At 36.4% G+C, this 17,076-nt stretch overlaps 1 protein-coding gene across 1 annotated transcript in view; it reads left to right on the top strand.

The window, feature by feature from the left end:
* NHLRC2 (NHL repeat containing 2) overlaps positions 1-17,076 on the top strand; it is a 49,486-nt gene that overhangs the window by 23,891 nt on the left and 8,519 nt on the right. Inside the window, exons 5-6 of the mRNA XM_061193138.1 lie at positions 710-839; positions 14,058-14,157. Coding sequence (XP_061049121.1) covers positions 710-839; positions 14,058-14,157 — 230 coding nt within the window. The remainder of the gene's footprint in view (positions 1-709; positions 840-14,057; positions 14,158-17,076) is intronic.

Here is a 17,076-nt window from a genome sequence, read left to right as displayed (position 1 = left end):
CCAGAGCATCTTTTTTCAGTAGAATGCATTGATTTTTTGGTTTATGAAGCAGAGGCAATATAACGTAGTAGAGCTAGAACTGGTTCAAATCCAAGATCCTTGACTTACTAGCTGTGGGATCTTGGGATCTTACTTAATGATCTGTGCCTCAGTTTCCTCTAAAGTAATCAAAATCACAGTCATAGGGTTATTAAGATGGATGGATGGATGGATGGATGGATGATACTTGGATTAGTTCTTACCACATATTAAGCTCCATATGTGTCAATTACTAGCCAAGCATAATTGAAATACATACATTTAATTTTAAGAAGTAAGTGTTTTCCTTGATTCTGCTTTAAATTTTCAAATTTCACCTGCTTTTAAAGTATTTTATAGTTGAGATGAGATCAACAGCAGTTCTGGTAGAGGCATGATGAGGGAGGAGGGTAAGAGGAAAGTGGGGGAATGGACGGATGGAGAAATGAAAAGGACTGAGTTTTATGCATTTCAATAACAAGGTCACCATGTACTTGATTAGCCTTTTTTTAAAGCTTTTATTTTTTTAAGTATTTATGTTGCACGTGTTTTTTTTTTTACACACTAAAAACCACTCAGTTTTATTAATTAACATGTAATAAGTTCACACATACTGTAAATAAAGTACATGTTTTCTGTATGTTCTACTGGAAATAGATGCATTGCATAAAACCTGTATTAATGTCTATAGATTGACCTAGAAGCTGAGATGGTGAGCACTGTAGCTGGCATTGGAATTCAAGGTACAGATAAAGAAGGTGGAGCTAAAGGAGAAGAACAGCCCATTAGTTCTCCTTGGGATGTAGTTTTTGGAAGGTCAGGTATGTAAACTTTTGATATTAAATATAAGTAAATTTTGCTAAGTAAAAGTAAGATTTTTAAGATATGGGAACATTCATTTGGATTAATTCTTTCACTAGTTATTTTATGCTTTTATACCAATGACTGGGGATTTGTTAATTGTATAAAAACAAAGCCAGCAGTAATATATAGAAGATAGAGTAAATATATCATTATATATAACATGTAACATTACATACATATTATATTTTATACACAAGATAGGGTATGTGTTTCTCTAATGTTAAAGAATTTCATCTTAGTTGCAGCTTCCAATTAAGATAGTTCTGAATATTCTGAAATTGGAAGGATTATAGTTTCAGAATTTCAAAAGATTATTCACGCACTATACTGTTTAACAATGTCCTTTTTATTTACTGTCATGTGAAAAATCAAGAAATGACAGCGGGTTTTTTTTTTAGATTATCAATAAAATTTTTATTTAATTATTATAGCTTCTTTTGAGTAGTTAAAAAAAAACTTTACCTATATACAATGGAATATTACTCAGCCATAAAAAAGAATGAAATCTTGCCATTTGTGACAACATGAATGGACCTAGAGGGTGAGAAAGACAAATACTGTATAATTTCACCTATATGTGGAATCTAAAAACAAATGAGCAAACATAACAAAACAGAAGCAGAGTCATAGATACAGACAACAAACAGGGAAGGGGATGGTGGGGATGAGTGAAATAAGTGAGGAAAATTGAGGTACAAATTTCCAGTTACAAAAGAAACGAGTCACAGGGATGCAATGTACAACATGAGGAATATAGTCAATAATAATACAATATCTTTGGTAACTAGACTTATGGTGATCATTTTGCAGTGTATAGAAATATCAAATCACTACGTTGTGTACCAGGAGCTATCATAGAGTTGTAGTCGATTATACTTCAAAAAACAAACAAACGTATAGAAAAAGAGATCAGATTTGTGGTCACCAGAGGCAGGGGTGGGGGATTTGGATGAAGGTGGTCAAAAGGTACAAAATTCCAGTTATGAGAGTCATAAGAAGTAGGGCTATAATGTACAACATGATTAATATAACTAACAATGCTGTATGTGTGTATGAAAGTTGTTAAGATGAGTAAATCCTAAGAGTTCTCATCACAAGGAAAAAACTTGTTTTTTCTTTTCTTTTTTAATCTATATGAGGTGATGGATATTCACTAAACTTAATGTAATTATTTCATGATGTATGTAAGTCAAATCATTATGTTGCACATCTTAAAAACTTATACAGTGCTATATATGTCAATTATATAAATAAATCTGGAAGAAAAAGATAAAATTAAAAAATAAAACTTAATTTAAAAAGTAAAAACTTTATCCTACTGAATTACTTAGATAATTGAAAATGAGATTTGCCTTATTTTTACAATCTTTATTACCTATATATTACTTGACTAAAAGATAATCCAGGAGCGCTAGTACTCTTATTTTTCACTGGCCCTCAGTGTTGCTGACATGGTTATCTACATGTTTAAAACCAGAGTAATGAAGAAAGAAAATTAGTAGAATATATTGAAAATGGAACTTGGAGCTAAATGGTCTGTATGATTTTAATATATTTATAGAGTGACTTAAGCACCATCTTAGTTGGATGATTTTACATTTGAGGTAATTTTTTTATGATGCCAATTTGGTTATAGTTCAAAGACCTTAATTTTTTCATTGTGATTAACTTTTTTTTTTATTTTATATATGTATTTTTGGCTGTGTTGGGTCTTCGTTTCTGTGCGAAGGCTTTCTCTCGTTGCAGCGAGCGGGGGCCACTCTTCATCGTGGTGCACGGGCCTCTCACTATCACGGCCTCTCTTGTTGCGGAGCACAGGCTCCAGACGTGCAGGCTCAGTAGTTGTGGCTCACAGGCCCAGTTGCTCCGCGGCATGTGGGATCTTCCCAGGCCAGGGCTCGAACCCGTGTCCCCTGCATTGGCAGGTGGATTCTCAACCACTGTGCCACCAGGGAAGCCCTGTGATTAACTTTTTTTTTTTTTTTTTTTAAATTATTTACTTATTTATTTATTTATGGCTGTGTTGGGTCTTCGTTTCTGTGCGAGGGCTTTCTCTAGTTGTGGCAAGCGGGGGCCACTCTTCATCGCGGTGCACGGGCCTCTCACTATCGCGGCCTCTCTTGTTGCGGAGCACAGGCTCCAGACGCGCAGGCTCAGTAATTGTGGCTCACGGGCCCAGCTGCTTCGCGGCATGTGGGATCTTCCCAGACCAGGGCTCGAACCCGTGTCCCCTGCATTGGCAGGCAGATTCTCAACCACTGCACCACCAGGGAAGCCCCTTGTGATTAACTTTTTATAAAGCTTTTAGTATTTATAAAGTAACTGAATGAACTTCTGATACTACCTGCACTTAATATATGTAACTTAGGTATTTTGTGTAAGTTATTTTTGAAAATTCCATTTTTGGAATTTGGTGCCCTGATAATGATGAGTTGCTTTAGTGGCTCACAGTGGGGAGGGGTTGAGAAGGTAGAGGGAGCAGTGTGTCTCAAGAGCAATCAATAAGGGGATATATTATATGTAGAGATTTTAAAAACAAGAAAACCAACTACACCTCGATCTTCTCTTTATCACCATGCACCAGCAATTCTAAATAATTTCAGGGTTAAAAATACTCATCCCCATCAGGACTTAACCGGTCTTGCCTCCCTGCTTTTGGTACACACCTGAGCTATTTGAACATAATCTTATAGATGGAAAAACAGTCTGAAATATATCTGTTAGTAAAATAGAGTGGATGAGAACTGTTATTTTGGTATGTTATTACCTTCCCTCAAGGAAAAAAAAATTCTCTTAATATGTAAGCCCCCAGTGATTTATAGTTAATAGTCCATATAGCAATTCAGTTATTGATATTTATATTTTACATCTTACAGCCTGTATTTACTGTCTGTCAGTAATTGCCACAGTAAAGCTTCATAAGAAATCATCCCCAAACTCATATAAACCTAAACCTTTATTTCGCACTTACATACAGGGTTGTGGTTCAGCTGATCAAGGCTGAGCCTGGGCTTGGTTCCAGACTGTTTTTTGGGTCCAGATCTGCTCCATTTGTTTCTCCTTTTCCTTGAGCCAGTAGCTGACTGAGGTATATTCTTTTGGCAAAAGGCAGGAGCACAGGAGAGTAAGCCCGGTTACACACATTTAAAACCTTTGCTCATGTCATATCTGCTTACCTACTGTCATTAAAGCAAGTCACATAACTAAGCTCAAAGTTATGGGGCAGGGATATGCGCTTTGCCTACAATGAGGCAATGGCAAGGGTGTGGTTGTATTATTACCACAGAGGAATAAAGACTTGAGACCAGTAATCCAATCTGTTACATATTTCAGAATTTACATTGCTTAAAAACAGGGTGTACTTTACCGGATGCTTTACTAAGTTGGATTTATTTAATAGAGTACTTACATATTTTTATAGGCTAAAAATTTTTCAGTCATACTTTATGGCATGGAATTTCTGGTTGTTTATCTCGTATTGAGAGTGTACCCAAATTGCTTTCCAAGGAAAATATTGGCTCTGTTGACAAGTACTCCCTCAGCTTCCAACTGGAGTGATGTGCTGAGGCTTGTGTCTTTATTAAGCTCAGCTTTTAGAAAAGGAAGTGAATCCTACCTTAGCTCAATAGATCATTAAAAGCATATGGTTCCACATTTAACTTACAGTTTAAATTAGCTTCACTCCAGGTACTTGGCAAGAGGAGTAATCTTGAATGCACTTAAATAAGCTCAACACCTTTCAGAATGCTAAGAGAAAATGGTTTTCAAGTACTGTATGAAGGACCTATAATCACAATGACTACAAGAGTTTTTAACCTTGAGTTATATACCCGAGGCATTCATGGTTATGGTTAGATTTTGCGAAGTACTTAAATTTCCCAGAAATTCTATTTAAGGTTTGGGGGGATTGGTCAGATTCTCATCAGAGTTTCAAAGTGGTGTGTTACCCCAAAACATTTTAAGAGCCGCTGCTTTAAATCACTCTGAAGTCTAATCCTGGATTAATGCATATTGTCAGAGTATGGGGAAATTGGATCATAGAATAATTGCTCTCCTTACAATTGTTTTTACTAAACTATATTTTGACATCATGTCATTCATTTAAAAATATATTAACACATCAACATATCTTACATTCGTTTATATGTGTATATGTTTCATATTATATACTTCATCAAAACACAGTCCTATGGGACTTCTGAACTGTTTTTACTATAAGGGTTTGCTGCTAATTTCAGTTATTATCTTATAAATAACCTCTCTGATTATCTACTAGAGAATTTTTCTGTGTTATAGATAATTATGCTTTTTTCTAAGTATCAAGTTTGTTTTTAAGCTCCTGGATAATTTGAATATCATAACTGATTGTGTTTGCATTGTTATATTGATTCCTAGGAAACTTAGAGACAGATCTGTCTCTGGGAAAGTGTAATGGAAACATGACATTCATTTTTTAATATTACTTGGCTGCATCTTTCTTTTCTACTCTATTTACCTATTGCTTCAATTTTCTTATTTTAAATTTATTTATCTTACTAGGGTTTATTTCCTTGTAAACTACCTGAATACTTTGTGAAATAAAAGTAGAAGTAAATAAATCCAGTAGAATCATTTAGTGAAGTGTTTGGGTATGATAATTGATCCATGTAAGAAAAAAAAATCTGTTAATCATAAAACTGAAAATGCTTTAAGAACTATAAATGTACATTTTATAGAATGTACATTTTTAACCAGTCTTTTGATGTTTAAGTGTGTGTTTTCTGACAGTCTTACACCAATCACAATGTATTGTTTTGGTTTCCTTAAACTGTGATGAGTTTTTTTTGTTTTTTTTTAATTTATTTATTTATTTACTTTTGGCTGCATTGGGTCTTCGTTGGGTTGCGCGGGCTTCTCATTGCAGTGGCTTCTCTTGTTGCGGAGCACGGGCACGGGCTCTAGGCTCGAGCGCTTTAGTAGTTGTGGCTCTCGGGCTCTAAAGCACAGGCTCAGTTGTAGCACACGGGCTTAGTTGCTCCCCGGCATGTGGGATCTTTCCGGACCAGGGCTCGAACCCGTGTCCCCCGCCTTGGCAGGCGGATTCTTAACCACTGTGCCACCCGGGAAGCCCTGTGATGAGTTTTTAAAACACCTGCAAAGAAAACTGAGGGCTGAAATTTTTAAAACCTATTCTTTCCAATTGTCTTTCCACATCTAATTCACTAATAATTTGACTTTGCTACTTGCCTTTATTGTCTTTCCAAAGTATTAACTTTGTTTTCAGAGGAAAAACTTCCTTCCAATTCATTCATATTGAATTGGTTTGAATATATTTAAATTATGTAATTGTACAACTGGTTTAAGCAGATGCGGGATTAAATGCAACTTGAAGGGGACTGTGGTTAAGAAAAATTGTTCTTGTAAGCACTTAAATTCTTTAATACTTTAAGAATTATATAGACTATTTCTGAAATTCTACCATAGTTAGGAAAATGAGAAAGGATGGAATTATCAGAAGGAAAACATGAAAAATAGATAAGGTATTGTGGTATCTTCATATATTAAGCTGTTCTGCAGTGCAAACAATGGACCACAGCTACACCTGACAGCTTGGAGAAGTATCAGGAAATCTGTTGAGTGGAAAAAGCACCTTTTATAGAATGTTCAGTAGCAAGCAAGACTATACACTGAGAGATCCATTCAGACATGGTAAAATATTAAAATCAAAGAAGATAATGAAAAACACAAATTTTTAGACTGGTAGTTCCTTCTGGGAAGAGGAGGAGGATATGCTCACAGAGGGATGCAGGAAGTTTTCAAATAATCTTCCCTTTTCTTGAGCTGGTGTTGTGCACATGGATGTTTAGTTATTATTTAAACTTTATGTAGAACAGTTATCCATTCATATGCATATTTAAGTAAAAATTAAACCTTAACAGGAAAGAAAATAGATCAGATAAAGAGAGTGAAAAATATCAAAGACAATATACAGTTGAATATATACCCCACCAAGAGACTCAGATAATGAACAGCATACTTCAAAAAGAGATTAGGGAAAGGGACTTGAAATACCTCTGATTATTTTAAATATATATGTAATATGTAAATGTGTGTTTGTATTTTAAATAGTACCTGAATATTTAACCTAATTATGCCATTACAGTGATAAAAGCATGGAAATAATTCACATAAATTGATTTTTACAAAAAATCACTTTACAAAAGTTATTTTCATCTTTGTCCATTTTTGATTATCACTCTAAATATGGTCAAAACTTTATAATGCACTAAAAATAATTAAAAATAACTCCAATAAATTCATTTTTTCACCAGAAACATTGCCATGTTTCTAAAATGCATATCAAGTCTGTGCTGTCTCCACTCATGCCAGACAATAACCCGAGAATTTTTTTTATCGTAAAGGTCAGAACCCCTGCTAGTCTCTAAGTACTTCAGACTTCACCTGATTTAAAATCATTTACAGAAAGGATAGTGTGCCCAAATCCCATTAACCTTCCTTGGCCCTTTAATCAGCATTTCCCTAGATAGAAATTTAGTTGTACTTATTTGACCTTTAATGATTGAAATCCAACTATTTAGTATGCTTGTCTGGTAATCTACAGCTTAGATAATATGCTTCTCTGACTTCCATTAATATGCTCTAAATAAAATACATTTATCCTCTTATCAGGTGATACAAAATTTTTTTGAGGAATAAATTTTATATAATGTGACTAGTGTGTTTTTATTTTAACAAAATAAAAACAATTGTAGTATTTTTATATCTGAATAACTATTATCACACTGACTTGGTGTTTATAAGGTTTTTTTTCAGTCCAAATGATGAGGTAATAATTTACAGAAAGTAACATTTACCCTTAATAGGTGTAAGTTCTATTATGAAGACTCTTTATAACCATTGCTACAATCAAGATATAGAATATTTCCATCACCCCAAAAAGTTCTCTCATGACTCTGTTCAGTCTCCCTCCCTCCCCCTCTACCACCCACTCTACCCACTCCATCCACTGGCAACAATGATTTCTTGTTCCTCAGTATAGTTTTGTATGTCTGGTTTCTTTCAGTTACCATAATCTTTTGCGATTCATCCATGATCTTGCATGTATCAGTAGTTCTTTTTTATTGTTGAGTAGTATTCCATTGTACAGCTGTACCACAATTTATTAATTCACCAGTTGGTAAGCATTTCAGCTGTCTCTGGTTTATGGCAATTATGATTAAAGCCTCTATAAACGTTTGTGTACAGGTTTTTATGTGGACATATATTTTCTCTTGGGCAAATGCTTAGGAATGAAATTGCTAGATCATATGATAAGTGTATGTGTAATTTTATAAGAAACTGCCAAACTGTTTCCCAAAGTTGGTGTTTTCTTAAAAATCCCATGTCTGGCTGGAATAATTTTGCTTTTGCAAGAAGAACTAACTTTAACATTTCTTGTAGCACATGTCTGCTAACAATGATTTCTCTTGGCCCTTTCTTTGGAGGGGGAGGGTCTGAAAAAGTAGCATTCATTTTTGAAAGCTATTTTTACTCCATAAATAAGTCTGGATTGGCTTTTTTTTTTCTTTGATATTTTAAAGATGTCATTCCACTGTGTTATAGCTTACATAGTATAAACAAGCAGTCTGATTTAATTCTTTTCCTAGTTCCTTAGTATAAAAAATGTGTTTTTTCCTCTGGCTGCCTTCAAGATTTTCTCTTTTGTTTTCAGCAGTTTGATTGATATGTCTAGGAGTTATCCTGCTTAGGATTCTTGATGTCCTTCGTTATTTGGAAAAATTCTCAACCATTATCTTCTCAAATAGTTTTTCTGCTCCTTTCTCTTCTTTCTGGGATTTCAGTTACTCATATGTTAGATTCTAATACTATATTCAACAACTTTTATATATTATGGTTTTGGGTCTTTTTAAATTTTCACCCTTTTTTCTCTTTGTGTTTCAGTGTGCATAATTTCTGTTGATTTATCTTTAGGGTCATTGATTGTTTCCTCAGCTGTGTCTAGTCAACTGATGAGCTTGTTGAAGGAATTTTTCATTTCTGATATTATTCTTTTTCTAATAGTATTTCCATTTTATTATTTCTTAGAGATTTCATCTATCTGCTCAAATTCCCCATCTAGTTAGGTATGTTGGCCATCTTTTTCTCTAGATTCTTTACCATAGTAAGCATAGTGATTTCAAAGTCTATGTCATAGATCTAAATTTCAGGTCATCTCTGAGTCTGTTTCTGTTGATTGCTTTGTCTCTTGAAAATGGTTTTTTGTTTGTTTTTTAATTTTGTTTTGCTTACATTTATGTGCGTCTTCTCATTTTTTGTTAAATTCCAGTCATGCGTGGAACTATAGAAGCTGAGATCAATAGTATTTGTCATTATTATGGGAGGTCGAGTCAATTTAGTCAGAAGCTGGCCTGGATCTGGATTTTATTATTGCTGTGAGTTCTGTCAAATCACCATAGCTTTCACAGTCCTCTAGCAGTGGCCTGTTGCCTAAGCCTGGGGGGGCTAGATGCTAGAGACTTTTTCTTAGTGTTAGTACTCCACCGTCAGCTTTCAGTCAGCCAGCACAGATCCCCGAGGGATAGACTGCTGCTGTCTTTCTGTACTAGGTTGCACTGGGGCTAAGGGAGAGTTCTCTGTTGTTCTGGTGAGCCTCAGTCTTAGGGAGGCACTGTGTGCCTGGGCCTCCATGAAACGAGGTGGAGAGCTTAGAGCTTTTTCAGTGATTCTGTTCCTTCTCTCTCTGGCAGCTAAACTCTGTCTTATATCTGTGAGTGGTTTTGAAGCGTTTCCTGCTTCTCTCCCAGCAGTGGGAAATCTCTACTTGGTGTCTGGGGTCTTTGGCCAAAGACATTTCCTTGCCCCTCCCCCAAAGGTAGAGAGATTTTTTTTTTTCCCTCTCCCCCTCCTCCAGTTATAATTAGTCTTTTCCTGTGCCCTGGCAGTGGCAGACTTTGTTGCTTTTTCCTGGTGGATTAAGGCTTTGCTTTACAGGGGAGATTTAGAAGCTGTGCAGAAAAAACCATTTACACTAATGGATGATTTCACAGATGCCATTAAGAGGGTTCCAGTCAGTGGGATCTATTTTGGTCATAGTTGCTTAAAATAACACAGAATTTTTAAAAGCTGGACTGCAGGTAATTTTTATATTCATATTTCATTTGCTGATTTTGTTCCTGTTTTCTGAAACTATTTCACTAATCCTTCTTGATAATTGATAATTATGAGGGATTTTGCCTTTAAAAATACTTAACTCCCAAAACCTTTTTAGCTATTGGCATTGTCCTTTTTTTATTTTTAATTTGTGACTGCTGTAAGTCAGTGATTCTAAGGGCACTTTTTTTTTTAATAAATTTATTTTATTTATTTATTTTTGGCTGCGTTGGGTCCTCGTTGCTGCACACAGGCTTTCTCTAGTTGCGGCGAGCGGGGGCTACTCTTTGTTGCAGTACAGGGGCTTCTCATTGTGGTGGCTTCTCTTGTTGCAGAGAACAGGCTCTAGGCACATGGGCTTCATTAGTTGTGGCTCATGGGCTTAGTTGCTCCACAGCATGTGGGATCTTCCTGAACCTGGGATCGAACCCATGTCCCCTGCATTGGCAGGCGGATTCTTAACCACTGCGCCACCAGGGAAGTCCCAAGTGCACTCTTAATTTAAGGTTGAAATGTTCATGATTGCCACATTCTTGTTAGAAGGAACTAATACCCATACTTGGTGATACAACTATATACTTTTTTTTTTTTTTAAACTGAGGGGAAAGTCAAGAGACTTCTTCCCAACAGGATGAAAATTTTATTTTATTTTATTTTACTTATTTATTTTTGGTTGCGTTGGGTCTTCGTTGCTGTGCGCAGGCTTTCTCTAGTTGCGGCGAACAGGGGCTACTCTTTGTTGTGGTGTGCGGGCTTCTCATTGTGGTGGCTTCTCTTGTTGCAGAGCACAGGCTCTAGGCACACAGGCTTCCGTAGTTGTGGCACGCAGGTTCTAGAGCGCAGGCTCAGTAGTTGTGGTGCACAGGCTTAGTTGCTCCATGGCATGTGGGATCTTCCCAGACTAGGGATCGAACCCATGTCCCCTGCATTGGCAGGAGGATTCTTAACCACTGCACCACCAGAGAAGTCCCACAACTATATACTTTAGATTTAAAAATCCAGGATGAACAGTATAAACATGATTCTTATTAGTTTGATAGACATTATAAATGCCAGACTACACCCCCCCCCCATTTTTTTTAACTCCCATTTTATTTGCAAGAACAAACTCTTCAGCCCTCAGTGAAACGGTTAGGCAGGGTAAAAACTTCTTGAGTGGCAGTTTAGCAAGGAAGTGATGAGCCTGGACTCTGGGGCCAGACCACTTGGGTTCTAATTAGTTTCACATCTTAGTAGTTGTGTGACTTTGGACAAGTTACTCAGCCTCTTGATGCCTCAGTTTCCTCATCTAAATGGGAGATACTAATAATATCTACCTCAAATGCTTTGTGAGAATTATGAGAATTAATATATGGAAAGCACCCAGAACAGTGCCTGGCACATAGAAAGTACTACATAAGTGTCTGTTGTTATTGTTGTTTGCTATAAGATTCTCATTATAAAAATCTCAAGGAGATGTTGATAAGCTGAACCAAACCGAAAATGGAAAGGCAAGGGACTGGAAAAAATACTTGAAAGAGATTATTTGGCCACAGGCTATTCCAGAGGCTACAAGAAGAGAAGGGCAGAAGGAGTGACCTAGCCACAAATACTGGAGTATAAAGCCTTGGTTACATTTGATCAGATCTCAATTTCTGATCACACATTAAAATGCACTTGGGTAATTGAATCCAAAGCTAAGTCCTTGGGGCAGGGGTGGAAGGGAGGGAAAAGAGAATGGGCCAAGCAGAGTATTGGCCAGAAGAGCACAGGCTCACTTCTGTAGTTCCTTCATTCTGATCAGAACACTAATAATCTGGAATTGGACTCACTAATGGATTATTCTTCCAGGTTTAGCTGTGTGAATACCAACAAATTATTTAACCCCTTTGAATTTCAATTTCTTTATAAAATGGAGATGATAACAATTAGACTTGCTAATGTTGTTAAAGGAAATAATCCATATAAAAAGTGCTTATTATTAGCTCAGTGCCTTAAACAGGAAATGTTCTGAATGGTTTTCATTTTCACCACCATGCCCCCCGTCGTCATTATGATCCTCATCAACTGGTATGTAGAATCATAAACTCCTGAATCCCGACCTGACACAGCCTCTGCTTCTACACTATTTCTCATACCTCCAGCTTCTAAAGGAAATAAGTACACAGAGACCAAGACCAAACAGATGCTCACACTAATATTACGATGAAGCTTGGGCCTCATAGGTAGACCCTAGTTGAACTAGCCTGGCCTGTCTGGAGAAGTAGATAATGGAGACCTGATCTGGTCTTTCACTCCTGTATATACCAACACAGCTCTTCTTTGGCAAAGTAGAGAGGCTTCAAACCCATGTCATCTTCTAATGATTATAGTTTTATTTCCAATCTTGATGCTTTTTGCTTCTTTTTCTTGTATGAATTAGGACCTTCATATGATGCTAAATAAGTGTTGATAGCAGATCTCCTTGTCTCATTTCTATTCTCAGGGGGAATGTCTTAGTTCGGGCTGCCATAACAAAATGCCACAGACTGGGTGGCTTAAACAACAGAATTTTATTTTCTCACAGTTCTGGAGGCTAGAAGTCCAAGGTCAAGGTGCCAGCATGATTGGTTTCTGGTGAGAGCTCTCTTCTGGCTTATAGACGGTCACCTTCAACCTTTGTCTTCACATGGCTGGGGCAAAATAAAATAAAAGAATATAATAATGAAAAGCTTTTGATCTAGTTCTAAAGTGATTAAGCAGAGACTGAGTCCCCAGAATATATGGATGCCACTGTCACTTTTAATATAATTTATGTTTATTAAAAATATTTGACTATGAAAAATTAAATGGAAATAAACTACTTTCCTTTAGATTTCATATGATAGCAGTTAACACAGCGAAAGAGGCAGCACGTTAAATAGATTTTCTTGTTGGACTTCCTGGGTTCAGATTCCAGTTCCTTCATTTACTAGCTCTGTGATCCTGGCAAGTTAGCTAACCTGTCTAAGCCTCAGTTTCTTTTGTAAAGGGCCTGTAAGAAGGGCCTTTTGAAAAGATTTAAGTGATAATCTCTGTAAAGTGCTTGGCACATAGCAACCACAGTTTATTGACCATCAACATTATTTTTGTTAAATTAAAAACAAAATTTAAATTAAATTAACAAAATTTAATTTTGTTAAATTAAAAGACACTTGAAAGTAATTCAAGTTAAGGAAGAAAAATTCCTTCTGGAAACAACTACTTGAAGTTAAAGAAAGTACAAATAAAATAGCCTTTCCAAGATGTTTATTTTAGCATATGTCTGACCAAATTATTTTAGTGAAAATGTCTCAACTACATGTAAAAGTAGCTTCAGAATACAGCTTAATTAAATATTTTAAAAATAGAATTAATTTGAGAAACAGAGCCTTGTCACATTGTTATAAGTTGTAATATGTCTTAAAAAAACAGAAAATTATTAATTTTAGAAAACAGCTATATTGTAATATATTGTACTCTTAGGTTTATTACATGTCAACCATATCTTTTTGAAAAAGGTTCACAACAATTAAACAGTAGATTTTTAAAGAGCAGCAGTGATGTGAGTCTAAGTCTAAAAGCTAATACTGGGGTAGAAATATACATTTCTTAAACTATTACAAGATACAGTCCTTTCATGAGAAATTGTTCAAAGAACTATTCCTATATTCCTAAAGCATGTAATTTAGGTACTTGAGTGCCAGAGTTTCTTTGGAGAGTGTGTGTCAACCCATTTCTTCTGTCACATAAAATAAGAAATCAGATATTTAAAAACATTGTGCCCAGAGATGCAGAGGGACATTTTGCTATTAAGAATACTTCGGATTTCTGTGATTGTAAATTTATAAGTCTAAAGAAGTAAACTTTTCACGAGGAAAATGGAAAAATTTCCAAAATGACTTAAAACATGGCAAATATTTTTACTTTCTTCTATCAGATGATTTATAAACATACTACTGTCTTCCCTTAATTTAAATTTCTGAAAGATTGGGAATGTTTGTATTAACCGGATATATGTATAGTAATTACTGTTTATTTTCATAAAGGTTCAGAGGTCCAAAGAGATGACATTCTGTGGATAGCCATGGCAGGGACTCATCAGATATGGGCATTCCTGTTGGACTGTGGCAGATTACCAAAGAAAAAGTAAGTGGTAACATCTCTCTTTGGGTACACGTGGCGTTCACAGAATTCCTCTTCCCGAAGTCTCCATCCTCGTCGCTCTCACTGTACTAGTCAGGATGTGCTGGGCTGTGCTACCATAACCAGCGGCCCAGGTCCTCGGTGGCTTAGGACGAGGATTGTTTGCTGTGGGAGCAGTACCCTGCCCCCCAGGCTGATGCAGCAGCCACCGTCTGGAGCTCTGCCAGCTGTCCTGGCAGAGACAGAGGTGGTGAGTTGCTCACTGGCTCTGAAAACTTCTCCTCAGAAGTGACACACATCACGTCTACCCACATTTCATCAGCCCAAGTAAGGCTCGTGACCACACCCAACTTTGGGGAGCTTGAGAAGAGCGGTCCCACCGAGCATCTACAAGGAGAACTGGAAACATCTTTTATTTTAATGCATATTTCTAATATCCCTGATCATTCAAATATTTGAAGACTGCATAGCAGAGTAGTTAATAGCTCAGGTTTTGTAGTCAGGCCTGAGATTGAGTCCTGGCTTTGCCACTTATTATCTACATGAGCTTAGGAGAGTCGCTTTAACTTTCTAAGCCTCAGTTTCCTTATTTATACCTACCTCAATAGGCTTGTTTGGAGAATTAATATGTGTGAAGAGCTCAGCCTAGTGCCTGGCATGTACGGTAAATGTTGGTAGCATTGCTGCCGCTGTTAGGGATATAAAGATGGAAAAGTAGTGTCTCTACAAATTTTCTTGTATTTTTTCTATAGAGCCTTTCCTATTCTCCCTAACACCCCAGGCTTTCTCTTTCCCTCCCTTCCCCTTCCCTGCCCTCCCCTCCCATCTCTCCCTTCCTCCCTTCTCCCTCCCTCTCACCCCTCTCTCTCTCACCTTCTGTTTTTGGTTGCACTTATTTGTTTACATAACTGTTTTCTCCTAGTAGACTGCCTCTTAAAGGAAAGGACTCTTTCTCATTCACTTTTGTGTCCCCTGTACCTAGCACAGTATCTGACACATGATAAGAACTCAGTAAGGGTCTGCAGAAGAAATAAATGAATGAAAGTCATAGACCATAAAGACTGTCAAACCACCCTAGAAAGTAAGTGCCAGTCACCTCAGTTACCTTTATCAGTAGAAAGGGGCAGTTATATAGATAATCCAAAATATCAGGTATTCTAAAGAGTGTATGTGTGTGTGTTGCTTTGTACGATGTTTTGCAACATTTAATCATTCATCTAACAAATATTTATTAAGCAAACTAGGCACTATGCTTGGCAGTAGGGATGAAATGATATGTTTACTATATTAAGAATAAAATGAAAAGATGTGGTTACTGTCTCCTCAGTGGGTTTTCAGAGGAAGAATCAGATCAGCAAACAAACAAAAAATAGTTGGGAAGTACAGGTGCTGTGTGCAAAAGGAATCACTGCAGTAGTCCTTTAAATTGAAGTTGTCCCTTACATAAATAAGAGGAACACCTGATATAAATAAGATCTGAGGTATCAAGGAAGGCTTCCTGGAAGATGGTACTAAACTAAAACCTGATAGAGAGTAGGAAGGAGTTCGGAAGAGTAGAGGTTTTCCAGGCAAGAAATGACCCTAGTGATGTCAGTAGCAGCCAGATCATGAAGTGCCTTGTGAGTCTTTTTTAGAGATTTGAAAGTTATTCCGCATACCTTTATAGAAAGTTTTAAGCTGGGAAGTGACAAAAGATTTGTGTTTTTGAAAGAACACTGGCAGCATTTGGCGTGTGACAGTACTAGAGACAGAGATACAGTGAGGGGGCTATTGCTGTTATCCAGGCCAGAGATGATAGTCGCCCAAACAGTGACGGGACCAATAACATATAAGATGAGGAAAAAAGGAGTAGCAGAGATGACCAGAATATGCTGTTGTAAGCGATGGCTGTTTTGGACCTAGATGGTCAAGAGTGGACTAAATTTCCACATAAGTAGAGTTGTCACTTGTTCGCAATAGTAAAGTGTCCATTTGGATCACATTGACCTGTATTATAATTTTAAGGATGCTTTATCTTTATTTGTTACTGATCTTCAAGTGGTAATAACTCCTGAGCTTTTAGAAGTTACCGTTTCTCCCCACTCTTTCTACCTTTAATTAAGGGAACTCCTTTTTAAAATTGTTGTAACTCCTTTATTTGTTTGGCATATTCGTTATTACATGTATTTCTCTGAGTAGGTTATCTTTACGAGTTCCTTGAATAAATGGCTGTATTTATACATTTTGTATCCCTTTGCCTCCACTCCCGGCTCCCTACCTAAGTTAGCATTGGGATCATATCAACCAGTAAATGATATGATGGTCATTTTAGACTTTTGCATGTTGTGCCCTATTAGGAAATGATATACACATAGTCTCTCATTATTTTGCCTCTGAAGTCAGCTTCTTCCCTTCCCTCAACCCAGGACATTACCATGTCTTCCTTACAGTTCCTCTGACATAAACTTAGAAACCAAGGTATAAAACTTTCTCTGCATTACAAAAGGAATCATTACGATAGTCCTTTAAATAGAAATTTCCCTAGTGTATATAAGAAATAGATTTGTACAATCGATTAGTTAAAGCAGTGTAATCATCTTATATTATTTTCTTAAAATGAGTACCTGGCTATCTTTCACTAATTATTCTTTTAATTCTTTTTCCTAGTCTCCACTTATATACAAGACAATAAAACGTTTTTAATGAAAACTTAAGCTTTAAACTATCAAGAGCTAGAAAAGATTACCTAGATCTTTTTAATTCCCTTTCAGAACCTAATGTTGCATGAAGCTAAGAAGAGGTCAGGAAGTAAAGGTGGGATCTAGCTGTACCTATCTCTGATCACTTGGAGGAAAAAAAAAAAAAACTATCCCATCAATGATATGATCTTTATTCTTATATTTTTAACTTTGTCAGTGATTTCCTGTCTTCCCATTGAGAATA

The sequence above is a fragment of the Eubalaena glacialis genome, chromosome 1 (genome assembly GCF_028564815.1).
Source record: "Eubalaena glacialis isolate mEubGla1 chromosome 1, mEubGla1.1.hap2.+ XY, whole genome shotgun sequence".
In the NCBI taxonomy this organism is placed as follows: Eukaryota; Metazoa; Chordata; class Mammalia; order Artiodactyla; family Balaenidae; genus Eubalaena; species Eubalaena glacialis.
Note: the sequence above shows the minus strand (reverse complement) of the source record. Positions and strands in the feature narration are given on the sequence as shown.